The sequence below is a fragment of the Hyalella azteca genome, unplaced genomic scaffold, assembly GCF_000764305.2.
Source record: "Hyalella azteca isolate HAZT.00-mixed unplaced genomic scaffold, Hazt_2.0.2 contig3748, whole genome shotgun sequence".
NCBI classification, from domain to species: Eukaryota; Metazoa; Arthropoda; class Malacostraca; order Amphipoda; family Hyalellidae; genus Hyalella; species Hyalella azteca.
Genome location: NW_025933986.1, coordinates 83,568 through 106,773, shown reverse-complemented (window position 1 = coordinate 106,773; position 23,206 = coordinate 83,568). Strand labels below are relative to the sequence as shown.

The 23,206-nt window shown below is 39.5% G+C and overlaps 1 protein-coding gene across 1 annotated transcript; it reads right to left on the bottom strand.

The window, feature by feature from the left end:
- Positions 1–1,652: 1,652 nt before the first annotated feature.
- On the bottom strand, positions 1,653–21,307 carry LOC108668381 (exportin-T). The gene is made up of 20 exons (XM_047879753.1): positions 21,278–21,307; positions 19,936–20,052; positions 18,003–18,128; positions 17,638–17,799; positions 17,213–17,329; positions 16,794–16,894; positions 16,373–16,541; positions 15,987–16,066; positions 15,415–15,556; positions 14,282–14,488; positions 10,220–10,363; positions 9,454–9,654; positions 8,906–9,038; positions 8,401–8,618; positions 7,525–7,668; positions 6,713–6,901; positions 6,248–6,454; positions 5,517–5,663; positions 5,007–5,168; positions 1,653–4,783 (listed from the first exon to the last, which is right to left on the bottom strand). Exons 1-20 carry the CDS (start codon positions 21,305–21,307, stop codon positions 4,679–4,681), a joined length of 2,901 nt encoding a protein of 966 aa, XP_047735709.1. The 3' UTR covers positions 1,653–4,678.
- Positions 21,308–23,206: the final 1,899 nt, after the last annotated feature.

Below are 23,206 nucleotides of genomic sequence, written 5' to 3'. Positions count from 1 at the left end.
CACCAGCTCGCAGGGAGTGCCAGGGATATTCGCCACGCCGACAGCGACGAGTCTGATGGCCAGCAAGACCGCCGACGAGCACATACCGCCCAGAGTGAATTAGTCTCAGGGCTCGAAAAACGGCCAAATAGTTTTCCAGAGACAGGATCGAAGGATGAATTGACAGGCCAAGCAGGACAAGAACAAATTGAAGGAGAATTGGGGAGCTGCGTTGTGGTCAGCAATGCAAAGACAGAACGCCAGTCATTGACCGCTCACGTGGCGGAACAACGTAGCAATAACACGAACAGGTGTGACCGTCATACGGATTTCAGGGACCAAAATACAAATTTTTTATCCATGACGGATAGTAGCATCAAGACGCTGCCTGCCATTCATCCCAATTGTTGCCGTTACAAGTCGAGTTGCTGCGCACAATGTTGCAGCAAGCAGCACGGCAGCCGCTCTGTACATTGCTGCAGCTTGCAGCACGGCGCGTCTCACGATGCGGCCGTTCAAACAGAACCAATTCAATGAAGCTCAAGCGATGAGCAAAGACGAGCAGTAAGAGAAAAGACTTGGTATCGGTTAAAAGTTTTTACTATCACTTAGGCTTCTCACTCAAGGTTTGAAGTTTGAATATTCGAGCATCATAAAAGATACATTAATTTACAAAAATTTCAATGTGTAAACCGTCATGAGAGCGCCAGTAACGCACAAGTAACCAAGATCTTCATCCAGAAAATTCTTAATCTGAAGTCAATTATACGTGACNCCATGTCTCTTATATTAAAATTTAGTTAAGCCATCTAAGCAGCTATAAAAATAATATTAAAGAGAAGTGTTCTCCAAGCTATTTATGCCCAGAGGTGGGCAGTAGCGCGCTACATGTAGCGGCCGCTACATTTTCAGTAGCGGTAGTGGAAGCGGCGGCGCTACATTTAAGCAATTGTAGCGGTAGCGCCCGCTACATTTAGAGCATGTAGCGGTAGCGGCGCTACATTTAAGCAATTGTAGCGGTAGCGCCCGCTACATTTAGAGCATGTAGCGGTAGCGGCCGCTACATTTCAACGTAGCGCTGCCCAGCTCTGTTAATGCCCTCATACCGCTGGAACTTTCGTAGTCACCGTGCACTCCAGGTACTCTTCACGTAACGCGAATTGGTCCATCACAATCACATAAGCATTTCTTTTCGTTTTAGCCAAGCAATTTAATATAAAGCTTAAATTCGACAGTGAGCCGCAGCGACCAGGCTGACGGCGTTTACAACTCGTTGCCGCATTATCTCGTTAAGTTGTGAAAATTTCCAAGGAGTAAATATAGCAAAACAAATGTCGTCCATGACCCTGAAAGTGTTGGCGTACCGCACTGTGGGAAACTCCGAAATGGAACAAAAGTTGAGCTCCCAATCGCTAGCATAAGTTAAAACAAGACTAGGTCAACTTCAGAGCTTGAGCTGCATACTATCCGAGCTAAATAGTAAAAAGAATTGCAGCATTTGATTAGAAGCCTTAAAGCCTACATCGTTATCAGTCCGCCAACGAACACGTTGTTCAGATGGAGCCAGGATTTTAAAATTTGGGGGGAAAAAATTCTAAAGAAGCAACCGAACAAGCTGTCCCTGGCGTGCATCTGATCTCTGGCGCGGTCACAAGGGAAATGATCCGAATAAATAACTCGCATATTCTTTATTAAAGTAAAATATTGACTACACTGACATGTTCCATAGACAACATGATACGCGGTGCCCCACACAGACCTGTTATGATGCGAGGTGCCCCACACAGACCTGTTATGATACGACGTGCCCCCACAGACCTGTTGTGATGCCATTCTCTTCCCTACCACATTAGGGCAAAAGCATAGTCTTGTTCTTAATTAAAACAACAATCCTGTACACCAACTTCAAAGATGCGCAATAATATTATAGAATTTATATTATTTATCTTGTATTTATACATCGATATCGTGAACTGTAGGCTTTAGTCAAATATAGATCTGACAGCGCTGGATTTGTGATCATAAGACTTAATTTCAAAGATACTTTCAATCCCGCTAAAAGGCTGCCCGATATTACATTCAAACTCTTCAGAAAATCTAAATGCATGCAGATGATAACTTGCTTTCTAATGATACCATCGCATAAATTCGGAAAGAATGCAGCAGACGATTATGCAATGGTAGTTATCCGTACCCGGTAATTGACGTAACTCCAGCAAAGATCATACGCAATACACGAGAGCAAAATTCGTGCACTGTAAAGAGCGCTCAAGTGGAGCGGGAGTGATACGCTCAACGGATCCTTCAACTTGTTGCAATACAAGCATAATGTGATAGCTGTCAGCGATACTTGATAGAAAGGCAGGAATATGAGTAAAAAATGATCGCTATGATCATTAGAATATTCAATTGGGTACAAATTTATGACGATATGACGTTAGCGGTATAAATTTAACTTAGTTATTTATGCTTAAAAGTTGTACAGGAACAATTTCGAGTCAATACGTTCTGCAACATGAAGGCGACGTTGACCGCGGGTAATATTGTATAATAAATTCTTCATTTATTAGAATAGATTTTCAACCAAGAGCCACCAAATATCTTAATGTTTTCAAGAGCCAGCGAAATACGATAGATTTCAATGAAACAAATCTACACGTATTTATTAACTGGGCAATTTTCAATAAACTCCTTACACATAAAACACGTCAGTATAGGCCTGAAATAAGCCATATTAGTCAGGAAGATCCAGTAATTGAAGTTAATTTGCTGCCTGATAGCAATTTCCATAGCTACTTCATGAGAATAAATACGTCACCCATTCGTGCACAAGCTAACGGAGGCGAGTCTCTCCGAATAACAATGATACAAAATCTAAAAACCTCGAACGCTGCCACAATGACGTACCAGAAGCTACCGTGAGGAATGCGTCATTTATAATTTATACATAAAAAGATACGACCATTTAAGGTCTACGTTTCATTCGCGGACTCCCCAGTCCTTATATACAACATCGTTGCGCTGAAAAGAAATCAGTCATTTGGGATGAACACTCAATAGAACGATTATCATGGCGACAAAATATCTTTGCTGGTGTTAGTAGTTACATTTTTTAGGAGTTTCCATGTACAGTGCAATTTTGGTAGAAGATTAGCTGCGAAAGCTGAATTTTAGTGGTGCGCACAAATTAATAATGTGGACATTCCAATACATGCCCAACAAAAACAAAAGAAATCAAGTACTTTGCAATAAATTCATTGAATAATCAAAGCCTGGAAAACACATGTAACTTATTCCTTACGGAGAGGCTATAAATATTTACAGATAAGGCGGATCTAGTTCTCAATCACTTCAGTAACGTTGATCACATTTCTCGTATCCTAAGGAAATTACACAAGTGCATATGAAACGCACCAGAGGCAATAAACAGTCATTTTAGGCATCCACAATCATTCACCTAGAATTGAGAGCCACTCTTGAAATATACCGTTAAAAAATAAATTAGTAAAAATCTATAACAGAAACGAGCAATAATGGAAGAAACTGTGCAGAATTGGACGATGGACTCGCCACATCATGCGGAAGATACTGAGGCCAGCACTCTTCCCATTCCATCAGCGGACCAACCTCTGCAGGTCTTCCCCGTTCAAACTACACATGTCTGCCCCGAGTGCCTGACACCGAAATTGTCGAATGAATCCGTGTAGAAATAAACGGCGTTCGCGGTATCATTTAAGGCGCAATCAACGCAGCCATCAGCAAACATTGCTATCAGAACTCTTGAGAGTCGCAACTTACGACATTGTTACTCATTGCCAGGAATAGAAAGGGAATACGAGAAAAAATATATCTAAGACGTGAATGAGACTCGAGGGTGAGCTATATATGAATTTCAACAAGAAATCAATGCTCAATGATTATAAGGACAGCCTCTGCTATCACTGGAACGTACTTTTCAATGTGAGATTCATTGAATTTTTGAACAAAAACAATGACGTGAACCGTCAACATGCACAGCGTCAACTATGACAAGCATTGAATGTAAAATAACTCGTAAAATGTGAATAACATTCTCTCATTTAAAAAGTCTCACGTTCATTATTATCATATTTTTATACTTAGCAACTACACTAAACCATCTCGTACCGAAGTATTTTACCTGCGATGCCGTGCAACCTAAACAATTGACGACTGAACATAACAATTACGGGAATAACTAACATAAGAGAACAAATGTTTATGGCAGACGAGCGTAAGTAGGCCTTTAATAGGAATGTTTGACCATTCATCATTAGAACTTATTGGCTGAAGACTCTCCTTGCGATAGTGAAGCTATTTTGCTAATAGTTCGATAATGAGGAGAGGCAGGAATAAAAGGAGAAGAACTTTTTCAACCAAGAACGAACAATTGTGACTAATTTTGGGTCATGGGACTCTACGTCACAACAGGAGTTTCATTAAAGCAACATTAGAACACGAAAGGTATAGATTTAGGTTTTGCATACATTTTACAGAGTAGGTAACCGATCCAGTACAGAGTAGGTAACCGAGATTGGTTTGCTAGATCCCTATCGACCTTCGATGAACGCTATCATATATGTGGCAAAACTTTGTAAAAAATACTATACGTTGAAATAATTGGTTGTAAATCATCTATTTGTCGTCTACACGAAATTGCTTATCTAGGATGTGTTTTGGATCACTTGACGCTTTGGAAGAAAACTTTAACATAATTTTTGAAGAACTTGGCATCAGATGAAAGAGCGTGGCAATACTCGTTGCTGAGGTGAGGAGCGAGTTCCATCTGTGAGGGGGGAAAACAAGCTTAGCATTTGACAATTGCGTTGACAATTTAGCCCCAGGCAATTGCATCCATTATAAACAATTCCAAGGCAACAGTAAAAAAGAAAATTCAATTTCAATTAAGCATAAAACAATGGACAACGGAATGTGAATGACCACAAAAAATCAATGAAAATTAACCCACGTTGAGCTCGAAATATTAAGTGTATCAATAAAATATGGACCTTAGGAAAGTAGACATCGCGGAGGTACTTGATGAGGTCGTCCCCTCGTGCGTTGTGGATTTCCCTGAGACACGAGGCGCTCTCCTGCAGCGCCAGCGTCGTCTGAGCGTCGTTCAGGTTGAAGGTGGTCTTCAGGGGCGCGCTGAAGCAAGCAGGCACCACCTGCACAGACCATACTTCCTCTCAGAGTGTCATGTCAAGACATGCAGCGTACACGCAAACTTCAGGATTACGGTGCCAACGTCAAGTATTGTTCACGATAGAGAGCGATAAACAAAACGGGTGGTTAGATTAAATTAGCTGCATAACATTTAACCCGAGGGCTTGAAAGTTCACCTTGAATTTTATATCGGAGGAATGTTATAATGCATAAAATATCAGAAGAAAACAGATGAATATCAAACATTACTTTTCCGAGAAATTTTAAATATAACAAAAATTCCTGAAAAGAACCAATAATATGCATATAGCTGGAAGGAATTTACACAGTCTCAGCGAGCGAGGAGTTACCTGATTATACATGAAGTCTACGAAGTTATTGGGAGCTTCTTCAGAGGCGCCCCACTCCTCGATGATCTTCCTGAGCAGAGCAAAGCAGATCTTCTGGGCGGCAGGGTCAGGGAACTCCACAGCTCCGTGCACCACTGACAGCAGCACCTGAAACCCACATCAGTCATCAGAGGGCATATGATTGAGTTAACTTATATTACCTTTCATGTTCTTTGTAGATAAGCAGAGCTTCATATTATTAATTTCAGACCCCATATCCAAGTGCGTCTAATCTTAAGAAACGTATTAGAAGGTACGAAAAGATAACGTGACATCAGGAAGGCTTAATTTTGAATGAAGATTTTTTTTAGGATAGAACAAAGGACAACCAATAGTCTAAGAACGCGAGAAACATTTTCCCTGTATACTTAAGTTATTAGATGTGTGAACCAGCGTGACAGTGAAGCATGTGTGCAGCAGCGTTACAGTGAAGGGAAGCAGAAGAACCAGGTATCTGTTTTAATGCAGCACTAGCCTCACAAAAAAACCAAGCATGCACCAGCCCCACAAAAGAACCAAGCATGCACCAGCCCCACAAAAGAACCAAGCATGCACCAGCCCCACAAAAGAACCAAGTATGCACCAGCCTTGTGCACCAGCCCCACAAAAGGTGTGCACCAGCCCCACAAAAGAACCAAGCATGCACCAGCCCCACAAAAGGTGTGCACCAGCCAGAAGAACCACGTCTGCACCTGGTCCAGCAGGCGGGCAGCAAGAGACGCCAGTAAGGGCAGGAGCCCTGACGAGACGACGGTGCTGAGGAAGACGTAGTAGCCGCGCAGTAGCGTGCGTTTCTGGCGTGCCTCCTCCTCGTCGCTCGCGTCCGTCACGTCCACGGCGCCGATGATCGCGCAGATCAGCGGAGTCAGCACGTTCTCTACGAACGAGCTGCACTCCTTCTGCACGCGCAATAAATATTGATAATTAAATGCCAGAAATGGCGAGCAGAACTTATCGTCGGATCTGATCTTATTTCATCGAGCTTGAAGCTTCACATAGAAATTCACCAGTAAGTATATATAATTTGGGTAATTTCATCTTGATAGAGGAAACTGGAGCGACTATCAATGACATAATACGGAACAATGATTAATATGCCCGATAAATAATATTTTTATCGGCGTTTTATTGGAGCAAAACAGGAGGAGTTATGGTACCTTGAACTTGGTCATGAGTTGGTTGATGAGAGGCAGGAACTCGGTGAGTGAGTGCACTGAGGAGGTGTGCAGCAGCGCCTGGGCAGCGGCGGGCATGAGGGGCAGCAGGTCGGCGCTGTCGAGACACACGACGAGGCGATGCAGAAGCTGCCGTAACCCCAGGCTTATTGTTTCCCGCTCCACGTCAAGCTGGGGCAAACGATAGCTTCAACATGTTATGTCCACTTGAATATGCTCTAAATTGCCTGTATAGAGTTGAAGCAATTCACTAGGAGCAATTTATTGGCAATAATTTTTGGTTGTTCATTGCAGGCAGCGACACTTGCGAACAAACCGGTACTCAAGATGCTCCTCCACAATAATGAGGTACTCTTCTCCAGCCCAGACCAGCAAAATACAATATACTCAAACAAGCGCATAACACAATCAACTAGCCTAAGATGTCCTTAAAAACCTATACAACGAATTGAACTGAGGAGAAAAACCGTAATATTGCTTACCCAGATCGAAAATTTATGCAAAACCCGCCGTCGCAGTAGCAGGCATCGCTCGCAATACGAGTAAAAAGTATTGTTTATGACACACATTACCACTGCATACGTTACCAAGCCAATTCCTACAGAATAAGGCATCTTCTATGGGAGAGTCGGGAATTTGTCAGCAGACAGCATTAGTACCTCCGAGTCTCCGACCAACCACTGTGGTGAGTGGTGGCCATTCTTGGACCTCAATGCGCAGCGTTAGCTCACTTCAGTCCTGCAAGAATTCAATATAAAAACAAGCCTCGTATACTTGGAGAAGTAAATACTCACGTTGACGCACTCAATGAAGAGCTTTGCAGCATGGACGTAGAGATGCACGCACTGGCACGAGCTCATGGTGCTCTGCTGGCTGAACGCCTTCGACGTGCGCGCTGTGAGTGCCATGCAGTGGCAGATGATCGTCGCCGTGGCGCTCTGCACCAACATGAAATGAGGACTTAATGTCGAAGTTGAGAAGAAAACATATAGCAGTATATGTAATACAATTGATATTTTGAATAATGATAAGTAGGATACTAGTTCAACCGCGTCGCCCACTTCGACAAAAATTGTTCTCATACATTAAAGCTATCTAGGGAAAGTTACAAAATTAAAAGACTTACACATAAGAAGGACACGCACACACTGACAAACTCTTGGATGATAATTTAATATTCTCAGAGAAGATTGAAGACTTGAACAATGAGAACATTCTAGTAGTGATCTTGAACAAGATTTATGACAAACGTACAACCACAGCAATATTCAGACTTCAACTTATTTCCGGTTAAAGAATATCATAGGAATATATAAATGGATTGCTATTCAAGCTCCAAGCAGAATAGTAAATCGAAAATGCAAGTACATCAGTTACTAATTCAAAATAATATGAACAAAAGAATGGAAGCAACTATTAGACGAACGAATAAGTACTACTACCGTTATAATTAAATCGAATCTATCAACTAATATTCACAAACAATAATAAACGACCGTTTTCATGACCGAATCTGCAGTTCAAATAGTCATAGAACAAAAAAAAAAAAAAAACAATTTATCCGTATAGTTAGATAATTGGAAACTAACGGGCTAACAGCACAGCAAATACGAGGAAATATTTGCTATTGTTGACGACAGACGGAGCTCAAGTGCGTGCACGCGAGTCACCTTTTGAATGGGATTAGTGTTCTGGGCCATGACACGAGCCAGCTGCTGGACCACCTCCAGGAGGGGGGTGAGGAGCTGGCTCATGAGGGCGCTTCTGTCCTCGGCTGTTAGCGAGGCGCTGGGTTCAGAGGAGCCGCCCCCACCACACCCAACCACCAGCAGGGCGGAGGCCTCATATACATAGACTTGGTCGTCCGGGCTCAGCAGCACCGATGAGTCTGCAATGAAGTAGAATTATTAGACTAATTCATACTTTTTTCAAATTTTTTATACATATTCAAGAAGCTTCCTGAATGAACAAGTACACTTAAATAGGTAAACGCACAACAACACTATCAAAACCATAAGAAACAGTTATAAATGGTAATGGTATCCAATCATCAATAAAGGAAAATGACTCGGTAAACAAACTTTAAATTATATTGAACTGTAATTCAAAGAATGTTCAGATGTACTGGATAAGATTAGATGGAATGCAAGCACATATCCATGCATCTGGACTGACTGATGGAATAAGGGACGTCAGAGATGGTGAGCATGGGCTGCAGTTGTGTGAGGATCTTGCTGGCGTACGGCACGAGCTGGTATTTGAGGCAGCGCACGAAGCGAAGGAACAAGTAACTGCAGCGACTCCGAACCTGAGTTTTTCAACACCAGAGAACCGTGGATATAGTCATTTAGAATGAAGGTACAAGAGATAATGGATGAGGAATCAGATGATGAAGGCAATGTTTTGAATAAAAATGTTCAATATCGTCATCGTAGGTTTCTTTGGTTGCTAAACAGTTAAGCATTCTTCAGTGGACACAGATAAACATAAAAATTAATTCATAAATGCAGGAGCACTACAACCAATAGAAATATATATTTTGTGGCGCAGAATAAGTCACCAATAAAGATAATTTACTTCCTGGAAATACTATTTTTGAGAATATATCACAATAAGATTTCATTATATGCCAGCTGAAATGGAACTTTGTATGCGTTTTATGCTCTGAATCTTCAGCCATTAAACACTTCTATATTTTAATGTTTGCTTGAAGAAGAAGTTACCTTAGGGGAAGGGTTCCTCATGCCCCTGTGGTCGAGGAAAGCCTCCAGCACGGGGGAGATGTGCTGGGGCTCAACAACAAAGAACTTCTCGTAGCGCGCGATGCACTCAAAGAACTGGATGGCCACGGCGGGGTGCGAGTGGCTGCTGATGCCGCACAACACAAGCAGCCGCACCATGTCGCACATTGCTGCGCTCTTCATCTGAAACACGCGCCAGTAACTTATTGGCATGAACTATTTTACAGTAACTCATTTATAACTTCCCTCAAGCAGAAAATGCAAACACACGACACTAAATTCACTAAGCTATACACAACTTCTCTTCTTATAAAATTCATACACTCCGCACATAGGTCATTAACCTACACACAACTTCTATTCTCCATCACTTTACTGCAAAGCATTGAATGCAAGATCAGATGTAGATGATCCGTTTATATAAAAAAATTCAACAATTGACAGTGTCTTTTGCAAATAAAAATGGAATCAAAATTCAAATATTAGTAAATTGGAAGTACATAGGAGCATTTATGAAAAAGTTTGCTCTCTAATTATTGTTGATCACAGACAAAAAGGGAACCAAAAATTTTTCGGTTATGTTGGTTTCCACATCATATCAGTTGAATATATGTTAAAAACATCTACTTTAGTAACGGAGAATAGAAAAAAGCACAAGAGTCACCCAGCATAGCTTATTCATGACCGTATTTTCGAAAACAAATAAAATCAAGAGAATATTATGATAAGGTGAGTGAAGCCAGAAGACCTGGAAGGGCCCCGTGAAGTGGTTGCCGTGATGCGCCGGCACCGCCTCGCCCAAACTGTACAGCAGCGCCACGCACGCCTCGCTCTCCTGCCACGACGTGGCCTGCCACCGTCCCAGCGTCGTCATCACGTAGTCGCGGCACACCTGCACATTATCCGTACTAGTAACCTGACAGATGAACGTGACTCGTAATTTGCAAAACAAACTCGTTGGATTCTTTCCGTTCCAGCAAACGCAGCACACGATAATGAAATATATAGTTTGCTATTTTAGCTAATCATATGCAACACAATGTTGCAAATGATTCAATTCTCTTGGAACTAAGAGGATTCTAATACAATTGTATGAAAATTTATTGAAGTCCACTACTGTAACCTCTTGTTTGCTCTAGAACCCTGAAGTACCACATAGAAGTAGAATTTGTGGGTTTTCATCAAACTTAACGCCAGCTTTTACATTCTCTTGATCATTACGCTCTCGAAAATAACAAGTTTACAAGGTAGAAGTTACTACTTTAATATTAGGTGGCATCCTCACCCGTGCTCCAACTATGGAACAATTTTGTGTGGGTTATTATTGAATAAAGTGTGATCCAATGAAGCACAACTAGTGTAGTGATCCAATATCATTTTGTGTAGGTTATTATTGAATAAAAGAGTGATCCAATGAAGCACAACTAGTGTAGTCTGAAGGTTAAACACAATCTTTATGATACGAGGTGCCCACACAGACCTGTTATGATACGAGGTGCCCACACAGACCTGTTATGATGCGAGGTGCCCACACAGACCTGTTATGATGCCAGGTGCCCACACAGACCTGTTATGATGCGAGGTGCCCACACAGACCTGTTATGATGAGAGGTGCCCACACAGACCTGTTATGATGCGAGGTGTCCACACAGACCTGTTATGGTGCCAGGTGCCAAGCCTCAGCCAATAGCCAAGCCATGTTGGCATCGCAACAAAATTATCAATGTCATCTTAAGCAATAACGGCTACTACAGTTCTGTAGATGCACTTGCATTAACAAATAATTTAATTCCTTCCAGATAACTACGTATACAAAATAATTCAATCCTAAAAGACGAACTTGAGAGCTTTGTGCATTATCTTCCCTACCACAGCAGGGCAAAAGCATAGTCTTGTTCTTAATTGAAACAACAATCCTGTACACCAACTTCAAAGATGCGCAATAATATTATAGAATTTATATTATTTATNTGTCATGAAGCTGTGAAAGAGATGCCAGTTGATTATCAATTCAAGTAATTTTCTCACTATAAGTTGGCTAACCTTGACACTTGACACAAGCACCACTGTGCAGATAGTGGGTGAATATCGCAAGATCTTTGGCAATGCATCAGCAGCAAAATTTACACCTTCAGAAGATCTTGCCGACACATTTGGATGGAAATTATTGCATTCTAGATATTTGCAAGTCTTTGGCCAACTATTTACAAAATAGTTGAAAATCTGAAACCGCAAGTGGCGCATGCAGTGAATAACAAGAAAAATAATAATTCTAGAACTAAGCAATGGTTGCTAGGACATAGGGTTCACAATAGCTTTGTTGATATGAGCACAGCGCCATCTCTTGGCGGAGTGGGCAGCAGAATCATGTCGAGCCTCACTCTACTTAGCCACTCTCTCAAGACTCGATAGCGCCACGCATCTGGCTGCCAGATAGCTGCCAAGTTATATGTGTTGCAGTGTGCGGAGAGTAAGGGATATACTATCAAAGTTGTTAGCAGCATTTTCTTATTAAAATTACCCAGCAACAGATCTTGAAAATGGCTGGCAACGTTTTTGGGCTAAAAATTTATATTTTGCCAACACTGCTTGCACCCTCTGCACCCTGGCACAAGCAGACATAAAAATCTGCAAAAAATATAAATTTGGGAGCAAGAAGGTACTACATATAAACATTTTGAAGATATTAAAGTATACCGTACCCAATTTTAAAATATACTGTCAAATGGGATAATACGGGACAATTTTTTTAATTTTTCTTTGATAACTTTCTGACCATGAAAAAATGAAACATTTCATAAACAAATTTGGGCTCATTTTAAAGGTCTTTGTGAGGACTATTGTCCTCATATCTCTGAAAAAATTCCATGTGCTAATGGCAAAGAGCTGGAAGAAAAAAAAGCATCATGAATTACCCCTGGTAAGGAAGGAACAGGTAATTCAGGACACTTGAAATAAAACTCAATTTTAAAATGCTTGAAGCATGCAGTCTGATGCAGAGTCAGAGTGTACTTATCCATTACTAACAGTAATTTAGTCAGTATTTAGTTTTAGTTTAGTTTAGTCAGTATTTATAGATGATGTAGATGTAAATAAAAAACATTTTCTGTGATTTGTACTTGTTTCTCCTTTGTCAATGATATTACTACAGTGGGGGAAATAAATATTCGTACACTTGAAAAATCGTATTTTAATGTAAGTACACAAACTTAACAGGAAAAGTGATTTAAATTATGTATAGTTATATAAATGGCTTGCTATTCAAGCCCCAAGCAGAAAAGTAAATCGAAAATGCAAGTACATCAGTTACTAATTCAAAATAATATGAACAAAAGAAGGGAAGAAATTATTAGACGAACATCAAATACTACTATCGTAATGATTAAATAGAATCTATCAACTAATATCCACAAACGATAATAAACAACCGTTGTCATGAGATTAGATAATAGTAATAGTGGTTTCAGCGTTATTAGGCCGTAGGCCTGTCGCCGATTCTTAACATCGCAGAACATTCACATCATTTTGCGGTCTCGAACTCGCAACTCACTGCTATAATTCTGCTATGCTTAACCGCCCGACCTCCTTGCCGATTCTGACCAGAAACTGGCGCACAGAGCTGGGAGCGAACCCGCGCCTATCTGCGCCAATCTTGGTACTCTGAACTTTAACCACTGGGCCACCCTGCCCAACACTGGGCCACCCTGCCCAACACTGGGCCACCCTGCCCAGTGGTGGTCCGAGTGGTGGGAGATGGAATGCAGTTCAAATAATCAAAGAACCAAATAACAAAAGAAAACTAGTTTATCCGAATAGGTAGATGATTGGAAACTAACGGGCTAATAACACAGCAAATACGAAGATAAATTTGCCACTTTTAACAATAGACGGAGCTCAATTGCGTGCACGTGAGTCACCTTTTGAATGGGATTAGTGTTCTGGGCCATGACACGAGCCAGCTGCTGGACCACCTCTAGGAGGGGGGTTAGGAGCTGGCTCATGAGGGCGCTTCTGTCCTCGGCTGTGAGCGAGGCGCTAGGTTCAGAGGCTGTCTCTTATACACATCTAGATGTGTATAAGAGACAGCTGTACAGCAGCGCCACGCACGCCTCGCTCTCCTGCCACGACGTGGCCTGCCACCGTCCCAGCGTCGTCATCACGTAGTCACGGCACACCTGCACATTATCCGTTATTTGTAACTTGACAGATGAACGTGACTCGTAAATTGCAAAACAAACTCATTGGATTCTTTCCGTTCCAGCAAATACCGCACACGATAATGAAATATATAGTTTGCCATCTTAGCTAATCATGTGCAAGTGCAACACGATGTTGCATATGATTATTCTCAGTTCTCTTGGAAGTAAGAGAATTCTATGATGGAATCTATGAGAATTCTAATACAATTAATTGTATGAAAATTTATTGACGTCCACTACTGTAACTTCTTGTTTGCTCTAGAACCCTAAGCTACCATTAAGAAGTAGAATTTGGGTGCTTTCATCAAACTTGGCGCCAGCTTTTACATTCTCTTGATCATTACATTCTCGAAAATAACAAGTTCATAAGGTAGATGTAACTAATTTAATATTAGGTGACATCCTCAGCCATGCTCTAACTATGGAACAATTTTTTTGTAGGTTATTATTGAATCAGAGTGAATAAAATTTGCCTGCAACAATCAATCAAGCACAACTAGTGCAGTCTGAAGGTTGACCACAACCTTGCGTGAGCAACATTTTCTATAAAGATATGAATTTTTGTGGAATATTCTTTGCTTTTAAATTCTTACTTGCGTGAGCAAATTTACCTTCAGGACCAAGTCAGGCACGAGCACAGCTAGGTTGTCGAAGACAACTTTAAGACTCTTCCTGTACTCGTCAAACATCGCCTCGTCCTCTCCCTCCTGGTCGAAGTTGTAGCCATCGTCATACTTGGTCTTGTTGATGATAATGAAGAGGAGATTCTCCAAGCGCCCTTTGTCAACTTCGCTCACATGACCGATTTGCTTCACCATCTGTTGAGCAGTGCCAGAACTGGTAGGTAGTGTTTAATGGTGTAGGGGTTGAAGAGGATTATTTTCCATACTTCTAATGTAGACATATCAGCTATTTTCATCGCTAGAGAGAAATTTCGCAAGGGGTTCAGCATGCTTACTGTCGATCAGACGTGTGCTACAAAAAAAAAAAAGGCATGTAGATTTGTTCTTCTTCAATTTCTTCAAAACTGTAGTTAAAAAAAATGTTTTACAAACTTTGTAAGTGCGAGTCAATTTTCTCCAAGATCATCAATGTAGGCAACAAAGACGCATGCCTACCATGATATGTGGTGGCCTGCAAGCATCACTTTGATCGTAGTGATACGTTTGATAATATTCCTAAAGATGGATGCACTGGGCTTAAAATAATAGAGACGCTCCTTCAACAAATTATTTATTCACAATTAATTCATTAATGAATATAAGACTGGGTTAGGTCTGGTTAACATATATCTACCATCAAGATTAAAAATAAAACCTTGAAAGAAAACCAAGCAGAAACATATTCATGAATCTATCGCACTAGCACTAATATTGGAAGTCAAATTTGAATAAAGAATTTTGGGACAGGTTACATTACTTTGTTTTTTCCGAGATAAAATTTTGCACTTCAGTGGCTTTCAAAAATAATAGATGAAAAACTAGAGAACAGCAAAATTTACAGAAATGTTAAATACTTGATATACTTCAGAGAAAATATACCTACATTATGTGCTATCTACGATGATTGATTACCTACGGTACGCTTTTCTCACCCGATGCTATTCGGCGCGTCATGTCAGACATCCAATTCATGACTGGCCATGTTCATTTTACGCGGTTGTCTCTAGTAACAAAATGCATATATATCTAAAGCAATGTTACAACAACAAAATACGTCAAGGAATAGACATTGCAGCACATACTTGTATATACGCTCGCGAGAAGTCGAAGACCGCGGCGGAGACGTCGTCGTACTCGCTGGCGAAGAACTGCAGCAGCAGGACGCTCTTGTTCTCGATCGCCGTGCGCACGGCGTCACGGCCAGCAGCGTCCTTCTTGTCAAGCCTGCCACGGTGTCGTAAAATTATTGAAGAGTCTCGAAATTATTCAACACTAACAGTGAAAAGTTGAAGGACGAGGTAACACTGCATTAATAGGGAACACCAGAAGTGATGGTGAACACCAGCAGCTCAAGTATGGCCTTAAACCAAGCAAGTGTCAGAGGATTGACACGCTGCAACGTCAGGTACTGCCAGTCACGGGGGTGCCAGAATCAAATTAAATTAATTAGAGAAAAGCAGATTGATATCCTGGGGGGGGTTGTTCAACTGAAATTGGAATCAATGATTCGATCATTATTCTATTATGTTTATTTCGAGTATCGATGTTTGTGTGAACAAAACTTCTAAGCTACATTATCCAATTAGATTAAAGCATTGGTTAAAATGCAGTGATGTTCCATGTTAATTTACAATCACCGTAATTGTATACTTACTTATGCCAGGCCAGGATGAGTTGGCAGCCAATGCCGTTCACGAGCTTTGCCAGCTTTACCAGAAAATCTGATTCATCGTCCTAGACGAAGAACAGATGTAACGAGTCAAATATGTGATAAGGTAAACACTCACTAAAGGGAACCACTTTTTTGAGTAAATAATACACTTAATAATCTTTGTGACTGACGCAAAAATAGCAAACAAACCACATCAACTGCAAATATACCTACCAGTTGTCTGGGATTCATCAAGTTGTTGGCAAACTCAATTTTTTACAAAAGCATCGAGCAGATCCCTTATAAGCTGAGGCAAGACCATTAGCTTGTGTATAACACAACACAGAGAAGCTCTAAGTAATGAAGCAACTACGAGGAGTCATGCTTACATCAATAGGTTTGAGAAGACCAGCCTGGTCCAACACGACACACAGGGACTCAATGAGGTTCATTTTAGTGATGGGATCCATGCCCTTCGTGATGATCTCCAGCAGGCACTCAGCGGCAGCCTCTCGTAGCAGCGGGTCCTGCATGTGCCGCACCAACACGCTTACAAATCTGCACAGATAATAAATATATTCTTATTCATCATCATATAGCAGCAAGTCAGAAGCACAATTAAAAAGCATGATAATTACGAGCTCGAAGATATTGTGACTTATATTTTTCACTCTACTAGAAATTAGTTTTATAGAGTCAAATTAGCTGAGCTGTTTTCAAAGTAGAGTTAATCCAATTAAGCCCTCATCATTCTTGTGATGTGTTTAATGTGTAGTAGAGGTGCAATGAGGCATACTATGATGGACTAACCTCTCGTTGGCAATGAGTGATATGTCAATCCAGGAGATGTAAGAGCCAATCACCTCGTGGCATTGGCAGACAATTTCAGGATTGCTCCTCTCATATTTTACCTGTACAAACAAATTGTTGTTGAGTGTAAAATGAAAAATGGTTCGAGGCTCTTCAATCAAATTTAAGCTGTTTGTTTTGGTCAGTCATAAATGAAATTTAAAAATAATGACGGCTAGCCAAAGTATTTCATAAATCATTTTTATACAACTTATAGGTAAAATTCCAGTCACTTTAAAATGATGAGAATATCAAATACTCAATTGTACAATTAAAAAGAATTTGTCGCATCAATAATTAGTATTGGCAATCTATTTCCTAGATCTTTATCAATGACGCTTTGAGATGTTGTCCCTGCATTCTACTTGAAGTGAACTCACCAGAATATCATACCAAGAGTTGGCCATGTCAGCCACAACTCGTTCTCTCATGCGATCCTTGAGCAAGTTGCCGTGCTCCATAACATCCTGGCTCAGCAGAGTGTCTCTGTCCACCACCTCAACACACCAAGTTGCAACAACAAACATCAGGATTATCACAGAAAAGGTTTGCTTGTTTCAAGATTTAGGGAAAAACAGAAATACAGGTAGTGCCCTTATTGTTCAAACTACAAATGCTACATCAAGTTGAAAATTTGAAAATAACTTTCAGAAAAGGTTTGCACATTACTGACATTAGCATCTGTAATATGTATAAGGATGAGGATAATAATCTAGAGGCATATAGTAGCTAGAATATAAGAAGCAGACATAGCACAGAAACTAATGTAGTTATCACCAGCTGCAGGCTGCATTAAGAGTCTCACCTCTGAGTCTATGGCTTGAAGTATTTTCAAATATAAGTCAGCAGCTTGGGGGCCAAGCTGCAGTAAGGCAAGTAGATCATTGATGTATGTTGGCCACCGCACATCGTAGTCCACAACAAAAACAAGAGCTAGAACTTGAGCAGTCTTGTTGCGGATAAATACCTGAGCAATAAGTAATGTATTTAAGTATGGGTAAGTATGTATTGAGTAGTAACTTTGTAAATTACTCATGTTTAATTGTTACAAATTTTTAGTTACATCAGCAAGACTAAATAAAGATTAACTTATGAAGTATCTTTTGAAGTAAAAGATTGTTAAGAATATAGGACAGCAAGGTGATGAGTAGGTATAAATAGAATACATGCTTTTTCTTGTTGTTCAGGAGACTGTGAGCAGATTGTGGACATCCATTGAGAGAGATGCTGGCGCAGGAGAGATTGGGCTTCAGTGTCGGCATTCTTGTAAAATTTCTTTATATAATTTTCTAATACCTGAGAAAAATGTACACATCATTTGACTGGTGGATTTTCCAGCCTCCAAACTAAAGTAGCCAAATCAGGACACAAAAATTTCAGGCATTTGAGAATATTAAGTATAAAAGTTTTATGTCAACAAATTTAGATGCTTTACAAGTTACTTATTCAATTTCTGCCAGAAATTTTAGACAATCAGCAGGAGAAATTTATCCGAAATAATATATCAGTGAGAAGAGTGACAAAGGACCAGCCTCTATCATGTCATATAAATGATAATAGTGGATGTCATGAATGCTCACAAGACAACCATATTCTAGTGTTGGGTGGTAGAGTAACATTAAGTTTTATTTCACCATCCATTCCTTCAGCAGCATCACCCAGACCATCTTCTGTCATGTCATAGTAGTGAGTTGATATACCATAATTGACTCAAGCATCCTTGAGTCCAATCTTATATTAACCATGCCATAGGCATCCACTTAGGTTAAAGACGGCTCCACCTCTCACTTGTTCAGTTGCAAATGTGTTACTCTAGCCACCCTATATACTCCTGCATTAATACCTTGCTGTACCTTATTTTAATAATTACTAATTTAGAGTCGCCACTCTTTTCTTACCCTTTTAAACCAATTTGGACCTTTAATTAAACTGTAATTAGCTTTTAAATTTTCTTTAACTAAAACTTGTCTCTTGTGTCACTGAAAAGACATCCAGACAAATTGGTACCCAAGTGTTATAGGTTATGAATGCAGTGACTATTGTGTTGTTATGGGCTGTCACTCTTACTGCTGGAGAGTGGTGGTTACCTTTATCCCACTTGGGGAAGTAACGCTCCCCCAGTTCCGAGTTAATATGAAATTATTTAAAATCCTGAAATTCATGGTGAACATTATCTATACTATTTATGTTATCAGTGCTCTCCATCTAATTCTCTTTGCCCTTTTTGCAGACCATTATTTTATGTGTCAGTGGTAATTGATTAAAGTTCCAAATCTCCTATCCACCATCATATTGTACTCACACTACTGCCTGTGGTTGGTGAGTAGTAGTTGCCAAGATATAGGTACCTTTCTTAACTCACTGCTCATATATTCAGTGGTAAAGATTTTAATGTCGTGTTTTTGAGAATATCGTTATAGATGAGAAATATATTTATGTTTTCCTGCTTGATAGTTTATTGTGTATATGTGTTTTGAAGTTTGTATTGATGTTGTGTTAAATAATAGTTGTGTTAGGTATTGATAATGTAAATATTTTACAGAAGCATCTTCAAGTACTTCATAAGCGACCCATGCCATGTCTGTCCGTTTGCCTGGTTGCCTAGTTGTACGGTTGCTGGTTGTCTGGTTTTGGAGTTAAATGGTTATTTGAGTATTCAGTTAACAGTTTTCCAGTTACCCGGTTATTTGGCTAGGTTTTTGATTTAGGGTTCCCTATCTTGTTTAAATTTCAAGTTCCTTAATAATTAAATCTTGTATTAGAATTAAATAAAGTTGAACAAAAAGAGAAAAAACACCTGGTGGACAGGGATGGCTATAAGGGGAGTTGGGAGGCCATCTTTTATTTAACCCTTTAGATTTTTAAAGAACCTTGAATACCTTCCCTCACTTAACCAATAAAGACGACCCATTACAGTGTCAGGTGCATTCTCAATGATAAAATCAGACTGCAAATCAGATGTTGATACTGAACCTAAACCAAGGCTGGTTTGAGTGAGACCTGCTTCAGCACAATACTCTGACAGTAATTTCCCAGTTGTTAAAACTAAATCTGAGAAGATGCATCAGGCTGAAGCAGAAGCACAATGTTCATTATCACTAACCTGAAGGCACAAAAATTTGATTTTGTCATCAAGCTGAGCCCCTCCAGAGCAAAGAGTAGCAGCACAAGGCTGCCATGAGTCTGGTTGTGAGTGAAGTGAATTGAGGTACTCCAGCGCCTGAAAATATCATGTTCAATTAAAAAATAATCTGGGCATAGGTATATTATTTGAGTAATTAATGCATTAGATAATAGATATAAGAAATAAAATGCAACTAGACATTTATATATACAACTTAGCATAAATTATACATAAGCAGTACCTTTCAAGGATTCAGTTTCAGAGAGTAAGGATGAAATAATGTGGACTGTTTCATAGCCTCATAGGGGACCTAGTCTGGGTATCTTTTTACTATAGAGGAATTAATCAACATACTCTATACAAGTAGTACATTTTTGTGGCAAAGACTGATACATGGAGCATTTTTATCTCTCAGCATCTAGGCAGTCTAATTGCAGTCAATAGAACAGATGTCAGTCTGATGAATTTTTTTAAATGGTTACCCAAGTTTGAATAAAGATTATCAAACTTTGAAATAAATATTAAAATTAATAAATAACCTCAGTTCAATCTCAAGAAGCTTTTACAGTCCTACAATATGGATTCTTTGGGCTAAAAATTTATATTTTGCCAACACTGCTTGCACCCTCTGCACCCTGGCACAAGCAGACATAAAAATCTGCAAAAAATATAAATTTGGGAGCAAGAAGGTACTACATATAAACATTTTGAAGATATTAAAGTATACCGTACCCAATTTTAAAATATACTGTCAAATGGGATAATACGGGACATTTTTTTTCATTTTTCTTTGATAACTTTCTGACCATGAAAAAATGAAACATTTCATAAACAAATTTGGGCTCATTTTAAAGGTCTTTGTTAGGACTATTGTCCTCATATCTCTGAAAAAATTCCATGTGCTAATGGTAAGGGCTGGAAGCAAAAAAAAAAAGCATCATAAATTACCCCTGGTAAGGGAGGAACAGGTAAACCAGGACACTTGAAATAAAACTCAATTTTAAAACGCTTGAAGCCTGCAGTCTGATGCAGAGTCAGAGTGTACTTATCCATTACTAACAGTAATTTGGTCAGTATTTAGTTTTAGTTTAGTTTTAGTTTAGTCAGTATTTAGTTTAGTTTTATTTACAGTTTAGTCAGTATTTATAGATGATGTAGATGTAAATAAAAAAACATTTTCCATGATTTGTACTTGTTTCTCCTTTGTCAACAATATTACTATATATATACATTTTTCATTAACAAAAACTATATTTATCCATTCTATACCTAACACTTTTAATACCCTCCCCAAAAAAACTTCTATGGCATTGACAATCACCTTGTCCTGGTTGTCCACTACAAGCTTCATATCAGCCAGGGTGCAGAGGGTGCAAGCAGCATCGCCAAGATATGATTTTATAGCCCAAAGCAATTCTGATAGTAGGTATATCCCTTCCTATCCACGCACTGCAATACTTGCACACATCGCAACTGATTTCCGGCAAGCTTCACTGCATCCTGATCCTTCTGGTGTACATTAAGCAGGAAGTACTTGGGCATTTAGCCCCAGCACTCTGGCATGCAGACCAGACTGCTCCTGGCTTCACCAATTTGAGGGTACTAGAGGGATGGTGGTAGCAGTGTTGCCAGCACTACTAGGTTTATAGCCCTAGATTGAGGTTTTTTGCTTCAGCTATGTTTCTAGGTTTTCCATTAACAAACTGAGCTAAATCTACGTTTTTTTAAGAATGGTGCACTGCAAGCATAAATCATTCAGCGCACAGCACAAAGCCATCTTCCGACTGAACAAGTGTGATGTCACAAGTCACAACCACTTGGCGACCCCAGCAGACCAATCAGATATTAACACAATAACTTATAAGATGAATCAGGAATAATTATGAATAAGTATTACTTACTATGCTCTGCAAATGAAGACTAGTTTAGTCGGTACTCATTAATCCACTCAAGAAACTGGAGAGTCAAGAAAGATTAGCACTTTAACCCTCTACCACTGTAAGTCATGCTCCGTCTCCGGGTCCAGAAACAGACACATACGGAAACAGTAAACTATTATATGTAAACATAGATACTCATTTTATGACATAACCTTAACAACTCATTGTTAGTTAAAATAAAAACTCATAAAGCAATTCAACTGATTTTTTCCTTCCAAATTTTTATTCTTTTTTAATTTTCTTGTTTAAAAATTTTATCAGCACAATTACAGCAGTGAGTCAGTGATTTAGGGGTTTGTTTGAAGAACTTCAAAAACTGAGCTAGTGAAAATTCTGGTAAATTTTAATAGCCCAAATCAACACTTTTGAAACAAATTTCCATTGCAAATTTTCCACACATACATTTGTTGAATTAAAACTGATCTTGACCTAATCAAATCTAGGATGTTTTTTTTCCTCTTTGATGTTATTTACCTAGCATATTAAATGTTACTTTTACCACTTGTACACCCATGAGTTTGGCAAATTAAAACCAACCAGGAGACAATCCACTGTGCAGATAGTGGATGAATATTGCAAGATTTTTGGCGACACTTCAGTAGCAAAATTTACGCCTTCAGAAGATCTTGCCGACACATTTAGAATGAAATTTTTGCATTTCATATATTTGTCAGTCTTTGGCCAACTATTTAGAAAAAAGTACCATAAGGTTTCGGGTACGTTGGATGGATAAGGATGCAGTGAAGCTTGTCCGGAAATCAGTTGCAATGAGTTACCACCAAAAAATGCAAACAACAAGTTTATGATTCCGTAGTTGTGGTCATAGAGCAGTCAGACTGCATTATCACATGTTCAGTTGACACTTGCTGTACAATCAGACTGTTTTTAGGGTAAAATTAGTTATTTGAGGTAACATGTGCATGCATCCTTGTAAATAAGTTTGTGGCTTGTAAATAGTTTTTCATTACTCAGTATAAATAGCTTTTACCCAGCGACGCATCTTGAAAATGGTTGGGGACGCTTTGGGCTTAAAAACCCATATATTGGTGATGCTGCTTCCACCTTCTGCACCCTGGGAGACAATTAACAACTAAATTATGTATTGACCTTATAATTTTTCACACATTGTCATAATTTTTTTGAAAGTTAATTTTTAGCCTGCTTCACACGCGTAAGTAGGTCAATCAAAACAGATGAGAAGCCAATCAGAAACAAAGCTATTTATTGACATCATGCTAATGCATGCATTCTCGACTAGGTATGTAATTGAATACAGCTTGCCATTGTACCTGACAACATAACATCAACAA